At 42.3% G+C, this 24,925-nt stretch overlaps 1 protein-coding gene and 1 long non-coding RNA gene across 2 annotated transcripts in view; both read right to left on the bottom strand.

Annotated features, from left to right (window-relative positions):
* Window positions 1-7,330, bottom strand: part of KIAA1549 (KIAA1549 ortholog) — a 140,509-nt gene extending 133,179 nt beyond the window's left edge. The window contains exon 1 of the mRNA XM_088166109.1: window positions 7,219-7,330. Coding sequence (XP_088022235.1) covers window positions 7,219-7,330 — 112 coding nt within the window. The remainder of the gene's footprint in view (window positions 1-7,218) is intronic.
* Window positions 7,331-8,798: 1,468 nt separating this feature from the next.
* Window positions 8,799-24,432, bottom strand: LOC148223657 (uncharacterized). Its single transcript, XR_015803903.1, has 3 exons — window positions 24,131-24,432; window positions 21,833-22,128; window positions 8,799-21,143 (listed from the first exon to the last, which is right to left on the bottom strand). It is a non-coding gene; the product is annotated as an uncharacterized LOC148223657 (long non-coding RNA).
* Between the last annotated feature and the right edge of the window lie 493 nt (window positions 24,433-24,925).

Here is a 24,925-nt window from a genome sequence, read left to right as displayed (position 1 = left end):
CCAAACCATGCAATTCACAGTTTCATTATCCCCACTGTTAAAAAGATCAGCAGTTAGAAAACATGTCTTGTCCTCTTGAATTCAAGTCTTTTCTTCCTCAACATAAACAACTACTTATTGCATTTCCCTTTAAGCTTAATCTTTTGTATGTTTGAATACAGTCCTGTCCACCTGGCATTTTTTCTAGATTAGACAGTCAGTCCCAACAGTTCTACAAACTGAACTGTCTCTAGTAGCCTATCTGTTCCTTGAAGGACAAGGCCCTCTACTAGACACAGCATTCCAGCTGGAGCTCCTCAGCTACTGAAGAACACAAATTAGTTATTACACAGGATATGCCCAAGTTCAAAACCAATGTGTTCACGAGGTCCAGTACTACTGTGATCCTGTTGAGTCCCATTCTGTCTGCAATCCCTGATAAACACCAGGCCCCTTAATACAACATCACGACATTGTCTAGTCCCCATTCTAGAGCTATGCAGGTTTTCAAGTCCTTCAACATGACACTATTACGCATGCTCCTTACCGAAAAGCATGGATTTCAGGCACTTGATTTACTGTGTTCCCACCGTTCCTCCCTCCTCTTCCCCTTACTTGTGGGTGAATTTTAGCCTCTTATCTATTTCAAGCCACAAGACCTGACATGCTGTCTTTACCAGGTGGCTAAAGCCAAATCAAAATTCTATACAGGATATTAATTCATAGAAGAGAAGCCTCTCTAAATCAAAGGGGAGAATGGAAAAGGACTAAAAGGATTAGAAAAAAGTTTGCACATGAAAAGGAAACAGGTAGGGGATGTAAGCTGAAACTGCTAAAACTGAAAGTGACCAAACATGAGTAACCACGATTTCTTTTAAAGAATATTTGATTTATAAAAAAACCCCAACATCAAAATCTCACTGCACTTTGATACAGCATAGCACATCTTCGCATCTCTAAGGTTAATTAGCTCACTAAAAAAGTCCTAATATTGTAAAAACATGTTATACTACCACCTGTTACTTTCTATTTGCTTATAAATATTTTCTTTCTTATACTTGTTTTCTGTAGAGTCAAGTTCTGCAGACGGGTTTATAATCTACTGGAGCTTTACTGTTCTCAAGACAAAAGTCTGGCCTTCTGACCAACTTTTTTGCTCACTATTACTGCATCTGGACATTCCTTAGGATCTTGAAAATCAAATGAGGAACTGCATCTGAAAAATCACATTTTACAAATGGTGAAACTAAGAAACAAGGTCAAATTCTGAGAGTCTAATTTGAAACATTAATTAATATTGAGAATATCAGACATCTATTTAAGAACAGCTTCCCCTGACTTCTTTGGCAGCTGGAAGCACTCAGCATTTCTGCAACACACATCCCAGAGGTCTGACATCCAGTAAATGAGGAACACATACAGCTAGTGACCACCTGTGGGAAGCTTCGTTTAAGCAACTTGAGCATCACTAAAACTCCGCAATAGCAACACAACTCAATTGTCTAAAACAGCATTTAATTACATTAACAGCAAAACCTTTATTCAAACTTCCCTGTCTCTCCCTTCATGTCACACTTCAAACATCTGCTACAAAAGGAGCAAGAGCCCTTCAGATAACTTCTTCATTTGCTATCCAGTTCCTATTTTTCCCCTGAGCAGGATCTGTCACTGGGCACAATGATGGTCCTGTATCCGTGTAGGTGTGTGGATATGCAGACAGTTAAGTGCAGGTGCCTTTATAGCTATAAATATTATCTATGTGGATACACACTTTATGACCATATGAGCACAGCTGTACAACAGCTTACAAGTACAGAAGTTTAAAACTGTATGGGTTAATAGGTTATTTTAATGTTTCCAACTTGCTGATTTTTGCCTCTGCAGTCTTCATATGCTGCTACAATTTTTGTGGAGGAAATTTTCCAGTTCTTAAAACAAACTTAGACGTTACAAGGCTGATTCATGCATATTCATTAAATGTGCCAAGGAGCAGCAGCAGATTATCATGCTTCTGGCTAACAGGAGAAAGGGACCAACACTCTGAAGCCCTGAATTCTATGCCAGATTCTGAAGGAAGTATCCCAGAGCAGCAGGTACACATTTTCTCAAAAGCTTGATGCCTTTGGTCACATCTCCACTCTTGTCCCAGTCCCTTGTCTTCCCCACTTCTGATTCATCCTTTCAACACTATTTTTTTGATATTTATTTTCCTTTTTTAAACTGAGTCCATCTGTGTTTCCCAGTATGCTTATCCTACTATCAGACTGCATTGCTTTCTTCATCTAGGATTAATTTCTGCATTGCAGTTTCCCTCATCTACAGGCTTATTTTACACTCCTGACCTACTGTCCTGCATCCTACTCTTTGTGCCCTGCCAGTTCCGGTTTCTTTCATCTAACAAACCCTCTTGCAATTTGTGTCTCTTCCCCTCCTACAACTTCCAGGTTTCTGGACATATCTCATAAAAAAGCAGAAGAGCGATCAGAAAGATCCTCAGACCCTTACTCCAAATAAATCTAAATCCCATGTTGACTCCTTCTAAAGCTTTCTTTCTGTTTGCCCTCTTGGGCCTGATGCAATCAAAGACCACCACACAACAGTGCACCAGAAGGCAGATGCCAAAAGCGCCTTAAAGAAAGTAAGGCATTACACAGCAGAGACATGTCCCTAAACACAAGGCAGGCAGGTGCCCAGCTCTCAGTCCTGAAGCTCAATCCAGTCCTGCTTCTGGAGCAGTTTAGATAGACTTTCACAGCAAAGTCCAATCTTTCACATAACATTTTGAGCTATGAGAAGAGTGCTGAGTACATCTGCCCAGGCGACATATACACCCCTGGTCAATACTGACAGGTAGGCGAGGTCCCATGAGAATATGCTTCAACTCAAGAGAATTCAAGCTTCAGCTGACAAAGAAAAAGGTCATCTTCTCAATCATAGCCCTGTCTACCTAAATTCAGTCATTACAAGCTTACAAAACAGAAAAATCACCTTCGAAGCAGGTGTGGACAAAACATCCCCTTCAGAGCAGATACAATCCAGCAACGCTTAACTGCATGCTCCAAAGCATAAGGGTATTAAAATTGTTCAGAAAAGAAGCTGGCAGAACTCAAAGCAGAAGCCATTGTTTTCCTCTTGCCTCAGTGTAAGAAGCTGCTGAACTCTTTCAACTGATATTTTGCAAAGAAGAAAAGGCTTCAGTCCATAGCTAATGCACGCTTCACAAAATTTCAGTTCAAATATTTGAGTTTGCTCTCAACTCCACTTGAAAGCAGAAATATTTCTTAGGCGCATCTTACAGCTTAAGTAAGATCTAGCATAATCAGGCTCATTTTCCAATATTTTTAGGCATTTTGCATGCCATTAATTACACTGAGGAATGAGTGATGTTAGTACCGATGGTCAATTTTATCTTCTTTTTCCCCCTAATCTCATGTGTTAGGAAAAAAGATACCACTAATACATTGCTCTTATAGAAGGTTTTCCCTTCGTCTTCCAAAACAACTGTCTCTCCAGTAACATCAACAGCTGAAAATACAGTACATATAGGGAGTATCAGTCAAGTTTATTATTGAGCTCGTGTGTTTGGCAATCACTGCAGAAAAGCATAGAAATACACGACTTTTCAAGAGACAGAAAGGAATCATATCACATAACTCCAGAGTGAAAAACTGTCCATACTTACAAGGACTCCATGAGAATGGGATTCTTATACACGAGCCAAAATAGAAATTGTCTGCATAATTAAGTTTATTTAATGCTACTGTTTTACTAAACTATGATATTCTAAAACAAAATTTAAAGGATAACCATTTCCTTGCAGCTCTTTTTCCTTATATCCATGTTCCCAGGACACACTGTATTTAATAACTCTTATGCAATTAGCATTCATCATGCTGTATGCCACAACAGACCAGGCTGGAGACACACTGGTACTTAAGGATATCATCCATAATAACTCTTACACAACCAGTGTTATTCATACTGTCTGCCACAATGGGCAGATCTGGAGACTCTCTGGAGTTTAGGACATCAGCCACAAGCAGATTTACTTTCAAATGAAGGAAAGCCATGCCTCCCACAGCTGAAGTGAGACTGTATTATTAAGAAGTCTATTCTGCTTCGCTTCTCTCCCAAGCAACTCCCACACACACATACATTCTGAAGTGACAAGCAAGAACTGGGATGTCAGAACCTGCCATGCAGCACAATCAACATCTTCCCAAGACTTCTTGGGAAAGATTTGTGCTGCAGCAAGAGTCACTGTTCTTTAATGTGCCCAGTTCCTGAAATCTATCACCCAAGGTAGGCCAAAGCTGTTAAAGCCTGCTTTGGTGAAGTCATGCTGTATTTCATGTCCCAGCCCTGCCTGAGAAGTCTAAGACCTTGCTTCACAAAAAGCACTGACAAAACAGACATCAGTGAACAAAAAGCTGCACTGTCCACTAGCTTGTTTAGCACTCTTACTTCTTGAAAGAACATGCAAACAAAAAACACATTTCCTCTGGCAGGACTACAAGTGTAGCTTGTAGACACGAGGCTGACATAAATAAAACTAGCACAGCATAGAAAGCAGTCATAAAGTGAATCCTCCAACCATATGGGTCTTCTGTGAAAATGAACTGGAAGCAAGCTTGACAAGCTCAACTGGCCACAAGAGACATGATGCCAACTCAAGTGTTTGCAACAGACTAATGCAATTAAATTGAATAAACAATATCCTGCAACTGTCCCATAAGACAGCTACATCTGATTCCTTGCTTGACCTCCACAACTTGCCTTTGGTCCCTGAGTCTCTGGGGAGACTCACTGCAGTCTTTTCAGAGTCCACAACACAGAGCTCTCCTCCCTCTCATGGAAACAGCACAGTGAGACAAGATAAATCCTCCTGATTGTCAGTGCAGGAGTTGTACAGATTGTGCAATGGAACAAAAGCAAAAACACAGGCTGTGCTGAGCGGCAAGACATTCAAATAGCCTGGCTAAGGCCCTGCTTCACTGAGGTGCTCAAACAGAAACCTAACTTTAGCACACTGGCAGTCCAACCACATACTAAGAGTTCAGCATCTGCTAAACTGGGGAAGCTGAAGCCCTGATTCAGCGACATGTGACTTTTGTGGGAGCTGGATCAAGCATTCCAAAACCCAAGTTGTTTAACTACTAAATTTTCTTAAGTATTGTCTTTGCTATTTCAACTGCAAGTAAGTGGCCATTCCACTCTTACCGTATGTTTCTTCTGCATAACTCAGAGCTGTAGGAGTTTGGTATTGCTGTCCCTAGACTGGTCAAGACCATATGGCACTGAAAGGCAAACGAACTGCAGCCTAGAGAAATGTACAAGAGTTGTAAATCTGTTGATCGTTTAAGTGAAAGCTGCCCAAACCTAGGGCACTTGCTCAGTATACAGCTCTTCTGTTTCACACCACCCATTACACCATCAAAACATTTCAAGACTAAATACAAAATTTGGATAAAGATTGTATTTTCTAAACCTTATGGGTCCCAGATGGAGAAATCAGACTCCTGTCATGCTTTTAAATAAAGCATTTCACCTAAACAAAAAGGAAGAAAATATCCTTGTTCTCTTCAACCTGCAGAGTTTAAATCCCTGCAATCAATGGACCATTTCTGAGATGCCAATAAAAAAAAGCATGCTCTGAAGAGCAAGTTTACTCTTAGTATCCTCAAGTTCATTGCACATGATTCACAAGCCCACTGGAAATTGAAAACATAGAGGACTCTCAAATCAAAACAGCTTAAAGGCTCCTGCCCTAGACTGAGCAGGAAAGCATTGCTTTGGGCAAGATCTGCTGTCTCTAAGTACTCTCTTCCAGCAGCTCAAACACTAGCTGAGTTACATAATGTTTCTACTGCTGTTTTAAAGCTATACAAGAATGAACAATAATCACACAAATGTTTACAGAAATTTACAGCCATGTTTAATGAAAAGCTACTATGTATCAGAGAAACAAACAAGAGCCTTCACTGACTTATTATGAAAACACAAAGAAACCCAACCATTTTGAGAGGCAAAAAACACAAGCAAATTACCAACTTATGAACCTAGTGTTTTGCCTTCTATTTGAATGCAAAGCCTGAGCTATTCAAGAAAAATCGCTGAAGTTTACTATGAACTATCGATTTTCATATAGCCTGGAATGGAACATCTCTCCTAGGCTAGGACAGGAGCTGGAGGAGAGCATATCTTCCCTGAAAAGCTAACTAGTCATCTCCAAAACACGAACTACTTTCTGAAGTGGAATAAAGGATTATTATAAAGAGATAAGCATGTTTTATAACACCAAGGGCTCTTAAGCACACAACAATAATCACCACAATTCCTGTGTTTGAACAAAAGAGTCAACACTAGTTGGTCTACTTCATGAAACAGGTTACTGCAGGTTCTTATCACTTCTTGCCACTTATCAACAACTTTCTGATGTTGATTAAAATGTATTATTTTATACCTGTTATCTACCAAAAAGAAAAGCTAATCACAGCAAAACTGTACCTTTCCATGAAATGATAACTGTTACGATTTTTTTAAGTATTAAAGATGAACCAAAAAGTGCTATGGGACCAGAACCAAATGAGGCACATTTGTGATTAAACTGTCTGCTTAACTACAGACTAATTTTGATACCTGGAGCCACAAGAGAAAAGACGAGAGAAAAAAAAAGGGGTCACTGATTCATGTTTTTTCCGAAACACTTAATAAATATACCACGCTCTGGAGCCCGAACCGTTCTCTCCACACACAAGTCATGCCACAGCGCTGCTTGGAAAGTCGTACTGGGCGTTTCGAGAGGCTCCGAACGTCTCCTCACCCGAAAGGTGAAGGAGAGCCAGGCTGCCCTGCGTGTGCCCCGCAGGTGCTACCGCAGCCCTACACGGGGCACCTCCTGACGCCCCGGGCGCTAAGGCCACAACACGAGGGACCACTGCCTGGCACAGGATACCCTACAAGCCCGAAACGCCGGGTGCCCCTTTGTCTCCGCACCGCTTCTCTCCTTCGCTTCCCCGGGTCGGGTCCCAGCCCCTGAGCCCGGAGCGTTCCCGGTCTGGCCGCGAACAATGCGCGCCTCTTCTGGCGGAGCTCCCCGGCCGCGCCGCGCCGGCCCCCGGCCCCCGCCCGCCGGCCCCGCCGCATTGTTACCGGCGCTGCCGGCCCCCGCACCGCCCCGCTGCCGGCACGGCCCCGGCCCCGCACACCTGCCCCCCCGGGCCCTCTTTGTTCCCTTACCTGCGGTGGGAGAGCCCCGCAGCGCCGGCACGGCGAGCAGCAGCGGCAGCAGGGCGGGCAGCGCCGGCCGCCACCGCGCCGCGGCCACCACGAAGCGTGTCATCCCCTCCATGGCACGGCACGGCCCGGCCCGGCGTCAAGTCATCGCGGCGGCCCCCGCGTCTCCCCCGCGGGGGGCTGGAAGGGCTGGGCGGGTTCGGCGGCTCCTCCCGGGCGCATCCAACGCCGGCGGGGCTGGGACACCCGCGAACGGGAGGCCGCCGCAGCACCCACCCTTCCCCACGCCCACCCCGTGGGGACCGTTCACGGGGGCAGCGCCGCGGCGCCTCCCAAGAGCGGCGGTGCGGGGGCGAGCGGTGCGGCTCGGCGCCCGGAGGACAGGCGGAGGGGAACCCCCGCACTGCGGGGTAGCGGGGCTCCTCGGCGGGGCGGCTACGGCCCTTCAAGTGTGAGAAGGCGGCGGTGGCGGCAGCCCGGACCCGGCACCCGCTCGCTCCCCGCCCGCCAGCGACGCGCTGCCCCCGGCGGAACCCTGCGCGCGCTCCCGGCCGCGTCCACGTCTGCGCGGGGGCGCGCCCGGCCCGCCCCCTCCGCCGGGGAGGTGGGAGAAGAGGGGCGGGGCCAGGGGCGCGCCCCGTGGGACCCGTGAGGGGCGGGGCGGGGCAGCCGCGGCTCCTCCCGGCGCCTCCCGCCCGCCGCGCCCCGGGAAGGCGGCTGGAAGGGTCCGGGGCGGCTGGTGGCTGTCGCTAGCCGCTCCCTGACTGCGCTCTCCCTACGGCACAGCGAGGTTGGCAAGCTGGTAGTCCCGTCCATCAGCCCTCAGGGCAGCCTGAGTAGTGCCTGGGGCTTTCCCCGGACTGTGCACGGATTTTTGAGAGCTGAAACAGTAACAAACGTCCCAGCGGGAAGAGGGAAGGCGCAGCAGTGAAGGCAGAGCTGTGTGGCCGGACATCCACGCAGCGTTAGTGTTGCTCTAGGAGACTGCACGCGTAAGGACCGAGGATCCTTTCACCACAGGGTTTGTCCTGAGCCTTGCCCTCCTCAGCAGCAGGGGTGAGTCCAGCAGTCACAGAACCACAGAATATACTGAGCTGGGAGGGGAGACCTGCACAGGACAGCCCCTAGAATCACACCATGTGCTTGGGTACCTTGTACAAACACTTCTTAAGCTCTGTCAGGCTTGGTGCTGTGACACTTCCCCGGAAGCCTGTTCCACTCTAACCACTTCTGGAGGAAGAACCTTTTCCTAATATCCTGGCCAAACCTCCCGCCACAGCTTTAGGCCATTCCCTTGGGTTCTGTCACTGGTCACCGGAGAGAAATCAGTGCCTGGCCCTCCGCTTTCCCCTGCGAGGCAGGTGTGGAGCGTTGTGAGGTCTCCTCCGTCTCCTGCAAGCAACCTCAGCTGCTCCTTGTATGGCTTCCTCTCAAGGCCCTTCACCATATTCATTGCCCTCCTTTGGAGATTTCGAATAGTTTTAGATCCTCTGTTACATTGTGGCACCCAAAACTGCACATAGGCGTCAAGGTGAGGTTGCAGCAACACAGAGCAGAGCAATCATTTCCCTCCACTGGCCAGAGACGCTGTGCTGGATCCATCCCAGGACATGGATGGCCCTTTTGGCTGCCAGGGCACACAGTCACTAAGGAGCACCACTGACAGCTGGGAAAAGATCGTACTGCGGATTAGAGCTGGGCTCACACATTTTTCAGCGGCACTCACAATTAACCAGGGTATCAGTTCATCAGGAGCACATCCATTGCGACAGAAACAACTCACTCCAGAGATGGATGGAAGGAGAGGATTCATTTTGCTGACATACAGAAGAAAAACAATAAGCTATACCTGTATTTCACACAATGAACATCACATTGCAGTATCACTCAGACAGCAAAGGAAAATAAAGTATGGTGAGTCCATGGCAAAGGAAATAAGCAAAGCTGAAATCACATCAGCTGAAGATGTGGCTCAATATAGACACAGTGAGTAAAGAGAGAAAAAAAAACCACCTTGGTTTTACATTAGAGATTTTCTGGGACAGAAAGTCCACAGATGCCCTTTTAGCAAAGGCAATCAACTATGATGAGTATTCTAGCACAAGACCTATATTTTCATTCTAAAAGTCGTTCTTGGTCAGCAAGATATAATTTTCTTTCAATTTGTACTGTGGAGATATGTTTTATAGAATATTTCATGGGTGTTTACAACATATATCTTCAATTTAAATTAAACATCTAAGCTATAAAATCCCATGCAAAGATGTTAAACATTGCAAAAAGAAGACCACAGCAGGACAAAACTCCCTCCACCCCATAGTTTTTGAAATATCTAACAGAAAACTGAATGCAGACACTTGCACCATGCCATCTTTTTTGCTTTTATGTGAGCAAATAAAAAAAATCAGAGCCTGAGGATTGCTTCTGTTGCATAAAATTGCTGATGGACGGAAGAATGTCTTTGATATTCCTTTTAATTTACTAAAACCAGAACTCATTAAGACAATTTTTTTTTCTTTGCTAGTTGCCAGTCTCTGAAAACAGCTCAGCTCAAAAGAGCACTCTAGCCTTTTGTTATAATTACATACCCACCATTTGTGGATACAAGCCATGTCAGGTACTTCATTGCTGCCATCTCTTTCAGTTACTCTTGTCCTTCCTAACCCCTCCTGCAAATCTGCAGTGCAGACTAAACAATACCCACCAAAAGCTTCCAAAACCCCATATCATTCCAATATGACTTCATTGTAAGCAGCTGTGTGCATGCAAGTTAGGCATTGGAGCATGCAGTCACATAATCTTTCTGTTTGCAAAATGTGGTTTTTCTAAGCTAGTCCTCAGTAAGTGAACAGGAATCCATCTCTCCTTCAGATTCTGTGGGAGTTTTGGCAGTTAAGACGCTTGAAACACTTTATTACAAAACATATTTCAGACCCTGCTTATCTTCTTGACCTAAAGATACCACATTTCATTGTTGTCCTAACAGTGCCTCTAGAGCACGTAAGGCTGACTTTAGTACATTTCATTGCCTTCACCAAGATCCAAAGGTAACTTTCCAGACCAAAGTGTGAGACTTCTCTCACATTTCTAAGATGTCATCCATAATTAAATACTCTGCAACCGCTAACTCATTCACTGTCTCACCTAACACGATTTCCTGCTCCAGTTCCCAGAGTTCAATTCACGAAAATAATCTCCTTGTCTTGTGTTTGGGCTCTTGTTCCCCAGTTTCTGTGTCTTTTGAGACCAAACTGGTATTTATGTTACTTTCCCGTTTCCTGGGCCAATTTAAGAACTGTCACATTCCATCACATATTTTCTATTCCCTTGCAATTTCACACGTTCCACCAGACACCTCCAAATTAAAGTCCTGTTGTTAAACAATAACCAAGCATTGAAAGAGGAGCTGAGGCAGTTACCTGTTACGCTACAATTCATCCTCTGGTTCGGTCTGCTATTTCCCAGAAGGCGTGAAAGAATTTCCCTAATCTCAGATGTTCCTCTGTCCTGCTTAGCCTCTTCTTTCACCACAGCTATACTTTGGTGCAATGCATTTGCAGTTGTAGGTCCTACTCCTCTTAGTAGTTACATTAACTTTAGGGTTTTTTGTACTCTTGTTTAGTTTCTTTAATTTTTTGCAGTCCTAGCCCCCCTTTTCCCTGGAAAGCCACATCACTTGTGTCAACCGGATTGACATTTACTTCACCCATTTGTCTTGATGAACCAGGGCAGGATTTATGCATATGAACTTGGCATCTTTGCAGTAGCTGACTCCCACCAATTTAAGACCAACTACCTTCTCTCCCTCTTTCTCATCTCCTTTTCACTTGTTGCAGATGCACGGATAAAAGGTGCTACAGAATAACCAGCGAGAACTTCACACAGATATCCCTTGTTCAGATGACATGCTGGGATTTGTGGTGGAAGCTGTGTTTTTCCTTTCCCTTTGGAACAGCAAAAAAACCAAACCCAAAACACCTTACATGCTTCTAACAAGTATCTTAAGTCAAGAATGACAGTTAATCATACCAATATAAACAAAAAAACCAAAATCCCCAGTAACCTATAGAACACTTCAGATTCCACTAAAACAGAAATCTGAAATAATAAGTCACATTTCGTTAGGACATTAATACAGACCAGAAATATTGGAACTTTGCAAACTCACAAAGTGAAAGCAGCTATAATTTTAACTAAGTTTTACACTGCAGCTTGCAAATGCATTTATCATAAGAAGTAACTGACTTGGAAGGTGAGAAATTCTTTCCTGTGGTATCCTCCTGTCATCCATGGTGATATGCGGCAAGATATGAGACATCCTGCTCAAGGGGAGAGTAGAAGTAATCTTTTCTAACAGTGTGACTTGCAGGGGTTATTTACTTACTGCTGAATGACTTCCCATTGCACATTCACCAGGAAGCTTTTGACATTACTGAGCTTTCCACTACAGCGACAGCTACTCTGATTTATCACTGGGTCAAGACTGAGGATGCAAAAAAAAAAAAAAAAAAATCAAAGGCTGTGCAAAGTATGATTAGATTAATGACGACAGGCTTCACCTAGAATCTGAGAGTTTGTTTTGTGAAGAATGTAAGGAGGGAAAAATACCCCACAACATTTTGGGGAGGAACCTCAGAAGTGAATACACACAGAGGGACATTGAGAAACTGCATCCTCAGCCATGGAAATGTGCACCCACACAGCAGTGATAGAAACAAGAGCGTCATCAGAAGGCTCTTCTTGGAAGTAGTCCTTCTTCTTGTTACCTAGGTTTTGCTGGAAAGAAGGGTGTGAAATTAGACCCTCTTGCCAACCTGGAAGCACTTTCCAAACACCTTGCTTTTTGTGGTAAATGTAATACCCAAATTCAGAAACATGATTCTCAAAATTGCACATCAGAACCTTGGTTCAGAGACACTGATGTGAATCAGAAATCATCAATATTATTTCCAGTGGATCCAAACAACTGCCCAGTAATTTAACTTCCAGTTATTTGTAGTTTGGGACTCAGTGACCAGAGATAAAGCTGGTATATCTTCCTTCTGTGAACAATATTTGATTAAAAAAACAACAGTTATTTTTTTCTTCTGCTCTTTTGCTGCTGCTGAAATTTGTGCAGAAATAGATTTTTGTGAATGTTTCCAATTTACTGAACTACCCACTGAAAAAAAATATTTGAGGGCAGTGTTCTAGCCTGGCTTTGTGAAGACCTTCAAACAGTTTGTTGGACTATTCTAATGCTTTCAGACATCTAGTTTTCTTACCAACACTTGTGTCTAAGGAACAGAGAATGCTTTTTTTAATTAATGTTTTTCTTTCACTCTCTGCAAAGCTGTGTACTATGGACGTTGTGTGGTATGTGACATAAAAAAAGACTCAAACCATTTAGAGAACAATACAGTTCAGTCTTATTGTGCTCTTATGTTCTATTTCTGAATTCTCACACATTGCTTGATGCAAACCTATGCTCTGGGTTACTTCTGCCCTGCTCCTTTTAACTAGCTGAGGAAGTACATTAGCAACAGCTGCTGGCACAAGAAGAGAAAAAAGCCAACTTCAAAACAGATTGTTTTTATTCTAGAACATCCTATGAAATTACTATAAAGTATTTTTCCTAGGTTAAAACGTGAAAGAGAAAAAACTCAAACTTTATAAGGGTATCAATGTTTGTATTTTTGTAGTTTCACAAGACTGTCCTGTATAGTCTCATGTAGTAACAGTGTAAGAAGCGATACTGGGAACTGGCATCAGAAATGCCCATACAAATACCAGCAGCAAATCCCTATGTTAAAAGTAAGAAGGCAAGAGCTGCATGTGTGCTTTGTTTTCAATCCTGAACCTCTAAGCTGGAGAAACACAAATATACAGAGGTAACTCTGAGAAATAGCCTTTCATTAAAAAAAAGTAGGTGTCTAATAAATGGCTTGCTTTCACATTTTTCTCTATGAATTTCGTTGAGACATTAGAGAAACTGTCCAAGCGCATCTCTGTTTTCTGACAGATTCATCATCTTCTTGCAAATACCTCAGGGTGTCTATTTAATCAAGTTCCTGGACTCCTGGCATTGGGTTTGCAATACGTCTCTGATACACGGCTTCATGCTACTCCTCCTAAGATTGGTTACTCTGATTGCCTTCTCTGACTCCCTCGCTTTCACTGCCTGCCAAAACCTTTTATCTCAAATTCATGTCTCTTCAGTTTTTCAGAGAAAATGCGTTACAATAATGGGCTCGCTGTTCCTCCAGTAGACGTGTGTAGCTCTCTGAACTGTTGGTCTCTTTTCCTTCATACCTTCAACCAACCTCACCCTTAACTATCCTATTCTGTTCATAATCTATCATTTTGTAACACATAGACACACCATATTCAGAAATTATTGCACCACAGATATATTTTGTTCTATCACACTATCCTTTATTCTTATTCACTGAGCAACTGCAAATAATTCCATCTCCGCTTGCCTAACTTACTCTGTTTAAAATAACACTGTAATAACAATAATGCTGTAGCATTTTTCATAATAGCAATTAGAATATTTTACTGTGTTATGAAAGGACACAGACATAAAAAAGAGCATGCTAGATCTTTTCTGTTGTAGCTTTAGAACTTAAGAAAAGTAATTTTCAAGTACAGTGAATTTACTATAAAATATTCTTGGTAATCCCATTTCGAACAGAGTGCTCACTGAAAAGGTCACACATATATCTATTAAGTTCCTCCCACAAAACAGAATAAACAAACCCTCCTATCACTTTATGCATGCTTCATAAAAATACTTCATAAAAATACCCATACTTTGCAAAATCTTCCCCCACATCTGTTTCTAGTTATCACTTTATAATTCAGGATACATCTCCCATCCCATTCCAGAAATCATTTGAACTTCATATAAAAAGATAAGGCTTCCTCCTGTCTGGCCCAGATATAGTTTATACAAGACATTAATCAAATGCTATCCTAATTTATATAATGAACAATGCAGATCAATAAGTTTTGCCAGAGTTAAGGATCAGTGTCTTTTGGAAAGCACGAATAACTAAGTCAGGCAATCAGTAGATGCTTTGCCTGATTTTAGCAGGAACAGCTGGAAAGAACACCTTCAAAATCTTGTCCATGACATTCCCCTCTAGTGAGCTTTTGCACCTGCTGACAGATGCTGCTAGCTTGATCTTCCTAAGAGAAATGCTTTAGCAGCCCTTTTCCCTTCCCTCAAATCTACTTTGGTTTCCTACCGTTGATGGTTTCTGGTCCCTCTAGAAGTTACAACCCCAGGCTCCCTCCCATTCAATAGCTATCACACAATACCTATATTTCTGTTCTCTACTTTTTATTCTTTGTTCACATTCATCTTCCTACAGTTTTCCTACCTGTATATCACCCTAAAGACCTTTTCTCCCCATGTTGCTTTCCCATCTTTCAGTGAAATGTCACCATCCAAATCTTTGTTAAGCAAGAAACTTACTTTCTATTACTATACTTGAGACCCAAATTCTGTGATTCCTAAACCTTGTTTCACATTATTTGCTTCGACAGCATTGTCCCCCACTGAACACCCTTGGTTAGCATTGAACACTGCAGTGGGGGTGATCTGCAACTCCTTGTTATGTTCATTACTTTTTTCTCTTTTCCAAAAGTAGAGCTTACAAACCCTGCCTGCAATCCATGACCCCTTTGTATCAAATTCAACAGACACAGAGCAAAGTGAGCCAGAAAAGATGGTCCTTGTCTCTATTAAACAGCCAGAGTACAAATCCCAGTTTTGGAGCTGGCTCATTCAGCCTTGCCTCAGGGATATTTGCACCATGGTGTGTCACAGTGCAGCTGTGTCCTAAGTAAACTTTAAAAGACCATTGTACAGACTTGTGACAGGCAGGCATAATAGAGAGGCATAAAACACTTGAAAAGCCTTAATCGTCGAGAAAAAGAAGAGTTTGTTAAGGACAATGTTTGAAAGAGAAATAATTTAATCCAGAAAAGGCAGACCTGAGTCAGAACCTCCGGGCAAAATTTCTGGCAGTGGGATAAACTAGCATGGAAATCACCCTCCAAGAACAGCAATAATCCCCTCTTCCTTTGGAATTTTAAGGCTCATGTAGACTGGGCACAGAGCAGAACCCAGGAACAACATTAGATGCCATGAAAGGCTTACTCTGCTGCTAAATTCAGAGACAGAGAAATGAGCTGAAAGCTCTGGTGTTACTAAGGTACCTCTTATTCACAGTTCAACTGCCTTTTGTATTTAATATTCATGATAGGACGCTGATCTGGTGTTTTCTTCTGTGCTCTGATACAGATTTTAAGCTGAAAAACCCTGTGAACAAGATTGAATTACTGACACAGATACATTAATTGGTTTCTTGATATTATCATACTCTACATTCATCACAGAAGTCATTAAAATGCTTTTCCTTCCTTCAAAAATGGGAGAGAAGACATAGGCAAATGTGAAATCGCCTCTGAAGCACAGTGAGACAGCAGTGACATGGGCATTTGCCTCGGCATTGCAGTAAGACGTGGCTGGCACATGCTTCTGAGCAGCCAAGTCTTCCATAAAGATAAATGTATCACTAATTGCAGTCTTCCTTCTCAGGTGCTATGGCAGCAGGCATTACCCAGACTGAGGTCAAAGCATTAGAATAATTAGCTTGAGTCAGTGGTGGGCCAGTATTTGTCTGCTGTGATGATTTTACTGGAGTAGAGCTGTATTGTCAAAGCTGCCTCCAAAACTGGCCTCTGTAAATGCTCCTTCTAAACATTGAGGCTGAGTCCCAAGGGAAAACACAGCACGAAAAGGAAAGACCAAGAAGTTAAGACAAAGGAGGACTTGGGACACCTCTCCTGATAACTTTTCTGCTTAGCTAGGGGAAAGCCACAGGACAGACTAACGCTGTGCCACAGAAGAAGTTCAAAAGGCACAAGCTGCAGTTGCTGCCAGAGTTTTGTTAGGAGAGCTACTGGAGCAAGCAGCTGCCATTTGAGATGAAACTCTTTCCTCCTCCAGTTCTTTTCAGCAATATTTTATGCAACGTTAAATTAAGGTCAGATAAAGGTCATATTAGTAGTGTTCTTGCCAGTGAAAACCACAAGTTCACTACTACATTATGTTTCTTTACTTACTGTTTGATAAGAAGAGTTTCCCTTTGAAGGTCCTGTGTTCCTCCTGTTCCATTTGAGGAACCTGTGAAACTGAGAACAATATTTGGACACAGCTCTGAAGAGTTAATGGAAGTTCTATGTGCTCTGTCTGCAGTCAGTTGGGGTTCTCTTTCAGCATATTAGTTGAATGAAAACATTATGAATATTTTACTTTGTTTCATATGTTATTCCAATTTACAAAACTTACACTAATAGCTCAATTTCATGCAATTATCTGAATGCAAAACATTGTTCAATTGAATTCCCATAACCTAATCCTACTAGTTCCCTTGGCTGTTTCACTTTCAATTATGAACCAAGGTCTGTGCACATCAGATGAAACGCTGCTATTGTAAAAATGTAACCTTTCTTTAGAAGTTATTTTCAGTGGTCTTCTGCCATACAGGCTGTTTTCATTGTCTGCAACCAAAAGCACTTGGAGGAAACCTGATTTTAACATCACAGGCTTGCAACACATATACTTTAGCTAGAGCAGTTCGTTGTGTTTTTGAGGTAATGACCCAGTGGTGTTTGCACCATACCTGTACCTCTAAATGTCTCTTGAGCTGCACATGTGGGGCAGAGTGTGGCTTCTGAATATACAGGAGAAGGGGAAGAAAAGAAGAAAGTGATAGAGAATTACATCCTTCTTTTCCTTACATATATAACACAGCTAAAACAGTTTTGGAAGCAAGCAGTGGATGATGTTAGCACTCCATTAGTGCCGATTTGGTGTTCAACTCTGAGTATTCAGATATCCTGAGGCTGGAAAAGGGTTTGTACATGTTTGGTTTAGTACTTACTTTTCCCTTTTTGAGGCCTTTACAGTTTGCATCTGCAAGATTTCCTCTACGAAAATCTATGAATCTATGAAAAAAATCTATGAAAAAAAAAAAGTGAGCTTTTTTTTTTTTCTTTTTAAGCAAAACACAGGATTTATTAAATCACATAAACTTCGGGAACTAGGTCTTAAAGAAAAATACCAAAGAAGCCGAAACTTACAAGAGCCAGGGACAATGTGCTATGTTTCCCAAATCAAGTTAATGAATTAACCTAGTCAACTGACTTGCCTTCTGGAAAGAAAACATGCATCTTGAAAAATGTGGATAATGTCATACCGCAGAGTGTACTTCCTTGAAGCTTTGAAAGGTTTGGTTCTGTTCTAGTACATCCCTCTCTTCCTGTTCCTCTGAAATACCTATCCTGCATTTCCTCATTTGTGCTCTTTTACTGTATTTTTGGTTGATTACAGAGCTTGTGGGTAAGAGGAAACCATTCTTACATCCATTTTGCAGAGAACTTGCCTTGCTTGATTCAACCAGGACAGATGTAAAAGATAATTTTTAACTGAAGTTACCTACATACATTTCTTTGAAACTCAGTCTCAAAACTCCATTCCTTTATTATGAATTGAAAGAAATAATTTTAATTTCATTTTGAGATAGGGCAGACATCAGCCTCTGGCCTTGCCTGACTCTCTCATTTGTCTATAGAGGAAGGCTTCGATAACCTGGGCTTTTCCTGTACATCAATAATGTTACATGAAATTAATCTCAACCTTGATGTCATATTTTGGATATCCACTAGTCAAAATAGTAAAATTAAATTCCTTTTCCATTTTTGCTGCCTTAAATATCTTCCATCTTTCTTTTGCCCTAAAGGAACAGCTGCCTCTCCAGGCAGTGAAATTTCTTTTCCTTATAAAAGCTACACATTTATCTGATATCATTTATTCAGGTCACCAAATGACCTTCATCAAAGAAGAGGAATCGGAGACATAATATTCTGGTAATTAAAGGGTGAAAAATAATTGGAAAAAGAGGGAAGGAAAAAAAAAACAGTAAATTTTTAAACAGGAGAGCAATATAAGAACAAACACAGTGTTTTTACCTTTGCATTTCACCTTTTGTATACTACTTATATACTACTTATATAATCACACACTCTGATAAATACACATAGATACCCTGTTATTAATTCTCTTTAAGGAATACTTCAGATAGTAAGGCAAGACTCTCCCATCTTATTTTGGCTGGCATGCTCTACACTAGTCCCTTGTCACTGAACCTGCAAACATGGCCACTCTGGCATTTTACTTACACAGTATTATATTTGTGAAATTACTGTTAGCCCAGAAGAACGTCTTGGGGAAAACAAATTTCATTTTGTGCTATTTGCCAGCCATCCCCATCAGAGATGTCAAAGAATAAAAAAATATATATTGGCTCTCTAAGGATCCTTTCATTTTCTCTGTCTGCTTTGTTAGAGCTGCCAGAGTCGCTCGCTTCTTGCAGAGCATGAGACAGACATGTGTAACATCTCCACTCTCTTGCAGAGGGAATCACTCATAAAGCTGGTTTCCTCTCATTAAGCCTCTCTAAGAAGTAACTGATAGCAATGCAGGCCTTGGCAATTATTTAACATTTTGAACAGACAGAAATAAGTGGACTGGCTGCCTTGATGCTGCAGCACTTCATTTTCACATGACTGTCTGGAAATTCTGCTGCCCTGAATCTCTGGTTTCTAGTGAATGTGTAGTAATACACCAGCCTCTTCTCAGGAATGCCTTTTACAGGCACGGAATTGTAAAAAGGCTTTCTACCATTTATTTGTTACGTGCACTGCTGGCACAAAAGTTTGCATTGGAGCAGGCAAAGTAATTAAATACTATTCTGATTTAACATTCCTCTGTCTTTTACACCTTTGCAACACCCATTCATATATATATTTATATGTATATATATAGATACACATGCATCCATACATCTATAAATATATAAGCATTTGATGCCCTATTTTTGGAGCAGAAATCAATACTAGCTGCCCACTGCCAAGCAGCTCTCCAGAATGCATGGCCATTAAATTCTGCATTAACAAACACCTGCATGTGGGATATAGAGGAGAAAAAAGAAAAACGTTGAAATGAAGGCATCTTTCCATTTCCCACTACCAAAGCACTATATAAACAGAAAACTGGAAGGGATCAAAATCCACATTCTGAGAGCTTCTTGTGTATCACATATTGTATTTCATTATACATTTTTCAAAAGGCTCCACCTACTCTCTGAGACTAGAAATCTTTTAATAGCATGAAGTTAGTCAATCTTTCTTTCATTAATATTCATATGTATGCCCCAGTTCTTACATTTAAATCCACTATTGAAGATTCACTGCTGCTGCAGCCGAACACTGCAGGACTGCGACCCTTTTGTGCTGTCCTGTGTAGCATTGAACTACACGATGGGCAAACAGCACTTATTAAACAGCAACCACTTCACCTGCTTTCTGCTCCCCTAGCCCTTCTGCTAATTCCTTAGACAGTGCAGTCTCAGTTGAGAGGGGTTATGTTCTCATTGCAGTGATGTGAGAGATAGCAGAGACTTGTATGTTGCTGTCCTCTGTGTTGAAACGACATTTTTAATAATCTCTGCCAAGTTATTCAATCTTTTCATCTTTTGCATTATAAAACGTTCCCCATTTTATGAAAGGGAGACAACAGTGCCTCTCTTCTTCCCAAGGATTTCTTACAACCATACAGCTTCTGGTTTCCATTTAGCACTAATTCAATCCCTTTATGCAGCTCCACACTGTGATGTGTAAACTTAGCCTGCAACAGAGTCTGAAGGCAGAAGAGACCATTATGATCATCTAGAATTTTTCTCAGGGATTCCTGCATGAGGCTCCACAGTTTCAGTTGCCAAGGAAACAATTATCAATCTTTTCCATCCTTTGCCATCCTTATGCCTCCTTTCCGTTTTGCTGTTTCTTGCTACAATAAAAAGAATCTTACCAAATGTCCTGGTCTCCAGCTCTTCCATCCTGACCTCCACCACAAAGAAAGAAAAGGAAAGGGTGTCAAGGATCCTTGGCTGGGAGTTCAATCTGAAGTTTACCTCCTGTCCTTGAATTCTGTGCTGCAGGTGGACAGCCCTTTGAAAATGATCCTCTCAGCTGCAGATAGCTTATCAAATGCTCTATTGTTTGACTAACATAAGACATATTATTTTTAAAATTACCCAGCAGTGCAATTTAAATTACCACTTGATACATTTGTGGTATCTTTCCTTTCACCACAGCCTTAGCTTCACAACAACCTCATGCAGAAATGCTTTGGGGAAAAAAGCCCACTTTATTGTAACATGCAGCTGAAGAGCAAAAGCAATAATGAAGAAGAAAAAGGAGGATGCAAAAGATGGGAAACTGTGTAGGAGGAAGATAGAAGGCAAAAACTCTGCATCAACTAGAGAATAAATTAGATGAAGTCACAGCCAGAGAGAAAATTTTGGAGTCTCAGGAGGTTAAACTTGAGTACCTTCAGGCAAGTTACAGATCTGCATGGTCCCCTAAGGTCTAATGAGTTCCACCTGGACAGTTCATAGCTTCTGACAGTGGCACTGATTTTATGCCTTTAAATACAACTCTGATCAGGGCGACTGTGTGAAGGACAGAAGGGTGGCTCACCAATGTAATTTGTAATTTGAAGTCTTCCCCTCAAATTCAGTGGAATTATATCAGTGTATTCCACCCCTCAGTGTGCACAAGAGGGAGGATGAACGCAGCAACTGCAGGAAGGGAAAGAAAAGCCACATACTCACAAAAAGCTTATGGAGATGAGGTCTGCCATTCGTCACATTTTGATAATTCACCACTTAGGGTAATTGCCATGCTTTTATTAGTAGCCTAACAATAGCTCACTTAAAGGCAAACAGACTTACCTTGCAAACCTTTCAAATATCAGATGACCAAAGAAAACTCAGATACATAGAAACTGAAACATTCCTCAGCGTATACTCCTAGGGAGAGAGAAACAAGGTAAACTACATTAATAAAACAATTGCTGCTTATGGTGAAGGAGAGATGCTTCAGCCCTTCCTCTGCTAGACACTTATTTTTGGAACTTGCTGAGGATTTTTTACTTCTCTGTGTGTATGAGCTGTTATAGGAAGATTCTGAGGATGGCCAAACCATGCATGCATACACCGAGGGTGTTCTCATACAATCACCACCATGGAAACACTAAGCACATGTCCAGTAGATCTGGCACTGGAGCCATTGTGGGACCTCCACCAGCTTACACCTCAGGACAGAACTGTGCCATTGCTTACTACAAGCCTGGGAAATCTGGACTTTTTGGCCATTAGGCTCTATTTGTTTAAAGCATTACATCTAAATGTAGCCCAGAAAGATGTGCCATAGTAAAATGCCTGAAATATTTTTTCTGCTGAAATCACTTGCCAATGATTTGGGGTGGTTGTAACAGAAGTAGTAAGATCTCCGTGTGAAAAAAAATATGGAGAAGACAAGTTATTTTTATGAATGTCAACAATATCTCAGTTTTCTTTTTGACTGTTTTCCCGTCAGGCTGTACAGAAGAATTTTAGAGGGAAGCAAATAGGAAAAAAACAACAACAATGTACCAATACAGTTTCAAATATCACAATGCTGTTAAGAGTAGTATATCAAGGAATATCTTCCCACATACCTTCAGGCAGGTGAGTGTTAATTTCTCCTGAGTCCAGGGAGAATAAAGAAACATTGAACTGGTGAAAAGCACAGGTAGACAAAGAGAATGGATGAACAGCAGTGTTGAGATGAGTCAGAAAATGCCAGTCTTTAAGAGAGAGTTGGGTTTGGCACTTGACCTCAAACAGGTTTGTTTATGCTCTGTGGAAACTGTTGAAACAAACGTGTTTTCTGGTAAGACTTATGTACAAATGCTCTCTTTGTTTCATCTCATGTTTCATCTTCTGATTTCCTTTGGCTGAATAAACATCTATTCTGTAACAAAAAATAAATATATTCTTGAGCTTCTGGGTCGGTGCTGTGAACCCCAGTGTGTTGGGTCAGTGCAGTGCAAAGCTGGGACTGCTGGATTCTCTATTCACATGTTGAATGCTGTATTCAACTACCCTGGAGGGGACTATGTGGAGGGAAAAACCATTCCCTGGTTGGCAGTGGCATGACATGACTTGGCATGCCAGCTGCCTCACAAGCCTGTGCTTCCTCCCCTAGGCAGCAGTACATAAGTGTGAGAGCTCATTATTCTCACACAAGAGAAGCAAATCCATAACAACAAAACAAAGCAATCAAACAAAACAAAACAAAATAAAACCCCCTAACAAACAGGTAAACCTGAGAAAGGTTTACTGTCACTTGACTCTACCGTTTCTCCCACTGGGTTGTGCTGCATATTTACCAGGCAACCGCTCTCCTGCTGCTGCCTGCCCCTGCCAGGCTGATGGCAGGGAAAAGGGTATCAGTTTGCAAAAAGAGAGTGATCCTACTCCTCACAGACACAGCACAATCTTCCCCTATGGCAAACCTGAGCACATTAATCGAGCAAATGGCACCAGGAGGCAGAAGGTGCTCTCTTTTCTGTCTACATGGGCTTGCAACTCTTCAACTCCCTTTGCACTACAGGACATCTTGGCAATGGGATGAAGGTAGCAGTGTCCCCTCCACATCCCTGTCTGCAGATGTACTGGGGAGGAAAAGGCTCTTTGCTACTTACGTAACTTGAGAGGGAGTCAGAGAGGGTCCTGATTATGGAGGTCTTGTGTCCTGGAGCTTGCCTCTGAATCCAAGACAGACCCTTTATGCACTCTGGATCAAAACCTGCTTATTTCACTAAATCTCTCAGATCTTGAATGTTTCAGACTCATCACCACCACCCACTATGCTAAAACTTCCCTGTCTACTCCCACTCACATCTCCCAGCTTTCCAAGCCTAAGTAGCCCCTTGCTGACCATGCTTGATCCCTCTGCATGACTGTCTGCATCACTGTCCCGTCCTGCTACTCATTGCCAACCTCTGCTGTTAGCAAGTGATTTCATGTTTAATTAGATAAGAAATTGTTACATTAATGCATTAAAAACTTCCAGCATCACCTTATCTGCACGAGCCTCTCCTGAACTTCTCACTGGCTCTTCTGAGGTCTGACATTCAGCCTCCTATTGGTGCTGTTCACACAAGCTGTATTGATGTAATTTTTAGACTGAAAATACAGTGAGTGTATTGCTGACTCATGTGCCCAACACAGTTTAATATACATTATCGCTATGCAGTTTCCTTTGTCAAACAAATGCATACTCTCATCAAAGCACAAAAATCAGGAAGGTTTGACAAGTTTGCTTATAGGTCCTATAAATTCTGTCAGTGGCATTAATTGTATTCTTTCAGATAGTTCTTTCTTGACTGATCCATACAAGCTTTCCTTTACTTTCCCAGGAACTAAGTCTAGCCAGCCTCCAATTACTGAACTCATTCTCTGGGGCAAAATTACTACCAGTCTCTTTCTTTTGTTCTGTGTCTTTAATGTGCCATGACCCCACCTTTCCCTGACTGCCCCTGCCCTGCTCTCTTTCACAGAGTAGCAGGTTCTCTTTCACTCCTGGAGAGGCTTCGGGGAAGGGGTTGAGGCTTCTTCCCCTCCCTTGCAGAACACTGCAGAGCTATTGCATGTATCAAACTTCAGGTTCTGGCAGTGCAGAGGGCAAGAGAGAGGTGTGGAGGTCTACTTGCCCACAGTACCACCTTGGCACCACGACAATGTGTTGGTCTGATCCACAGAGACAGCCCTGGTCACAAGAGGGACCAGACTGCCTCAGAAAAGAGGGATAAATGAGAACGGTGGAGCTGGGGAGTTCTCCTGCCCCTGCTTAGACTTCTCCTAACCTTTGTCCAAAAGGTTTGACAGTACTGCCATGATTGATGATGGCATAATGTTATCGTTTTGGTTGTTATCAGAAGCGAGGTTCAAATTATATCATTCCTCCTTACCTGCAGGCCTATTCCAAACTCTGCTGGAGTCCTTTCATTAGGAACAATCAGCATCAGATCAGAGTTTATGCTTGCATTTCCCTGGAGGTGTAAAAGATGCTTGTACTCCTCCTCTTCCTTTTTGGGCTGCTCAGCATGTTCGGCATGGTTTTCTCCTGCAGAACAACAGCAGAAGTTGCATTTGCATTTCCAGAGGAGTTGCAGGGTTTCTTTGCACTCACCAGGCCCCTTTCATGCAGCACGCAGCTTCAAAGCCACTGGTGGGGCTCCTTTCCACCAAGCTAGATTCTCTGATTGCAGGAGTCACCAGAGGATTAAAATATATTTCCCCCACAAGTCCTGAAAGAAATCAGTGCTTATTCATGAGGAAACAGACTCAAGATCATACAGCTGTCCTGCTAAGGTAACCTGTCATATAAGCCTGTATAAAGAGTATATTAGAGGCCATAAAAAGCACAGAAGAGACACACATTGCACTGTGCAGAGGGTACATGCAGCAGAGTTGGTTTCAGATAAGGTTAGTGTATTCAGCAAAGCACTTCAAGTGCCATTTACTGAGAAAACCTATTAATAAATGGAGACAAAGGCCATAATAAACTAAAGAGCAACTGCTTCACAGTTCAGAGTGAATACAGTGCCCTGGGCAAGAAAATAAGATCACTCAGTTACAGAGAGCTTGGCACAAACCAGCTCAGACCATTGATAACTCTGCTTATCACAAAGAGAAATATCACAATGATGAGAGAAGATAAATAAAAGAAGGAAGAAGAAAAATGAGAGAGAAGGAAGCCACAG

Source organism: Sturnus vulgaris, chromosome 5, assembly GCF_052056855.1.
Source record: "Sturnus vulgaris isolate bStuVul1 chromosome 5, bStuVul1.hap1, whole genome shotgun sequence".
Taxonomy (NCBI): domain Eukaryota; kingdom Metazoa; phylum Chordata; class Aves; order Passeriformes; family Sturnidae; genus Sturnus; species Sturnus vulgaris.
The sequence above is the reverse complement of the archived record's forward strand: the minus strand, read 5'-3'. Positions and strand labels throughout refer to the sequence as shown.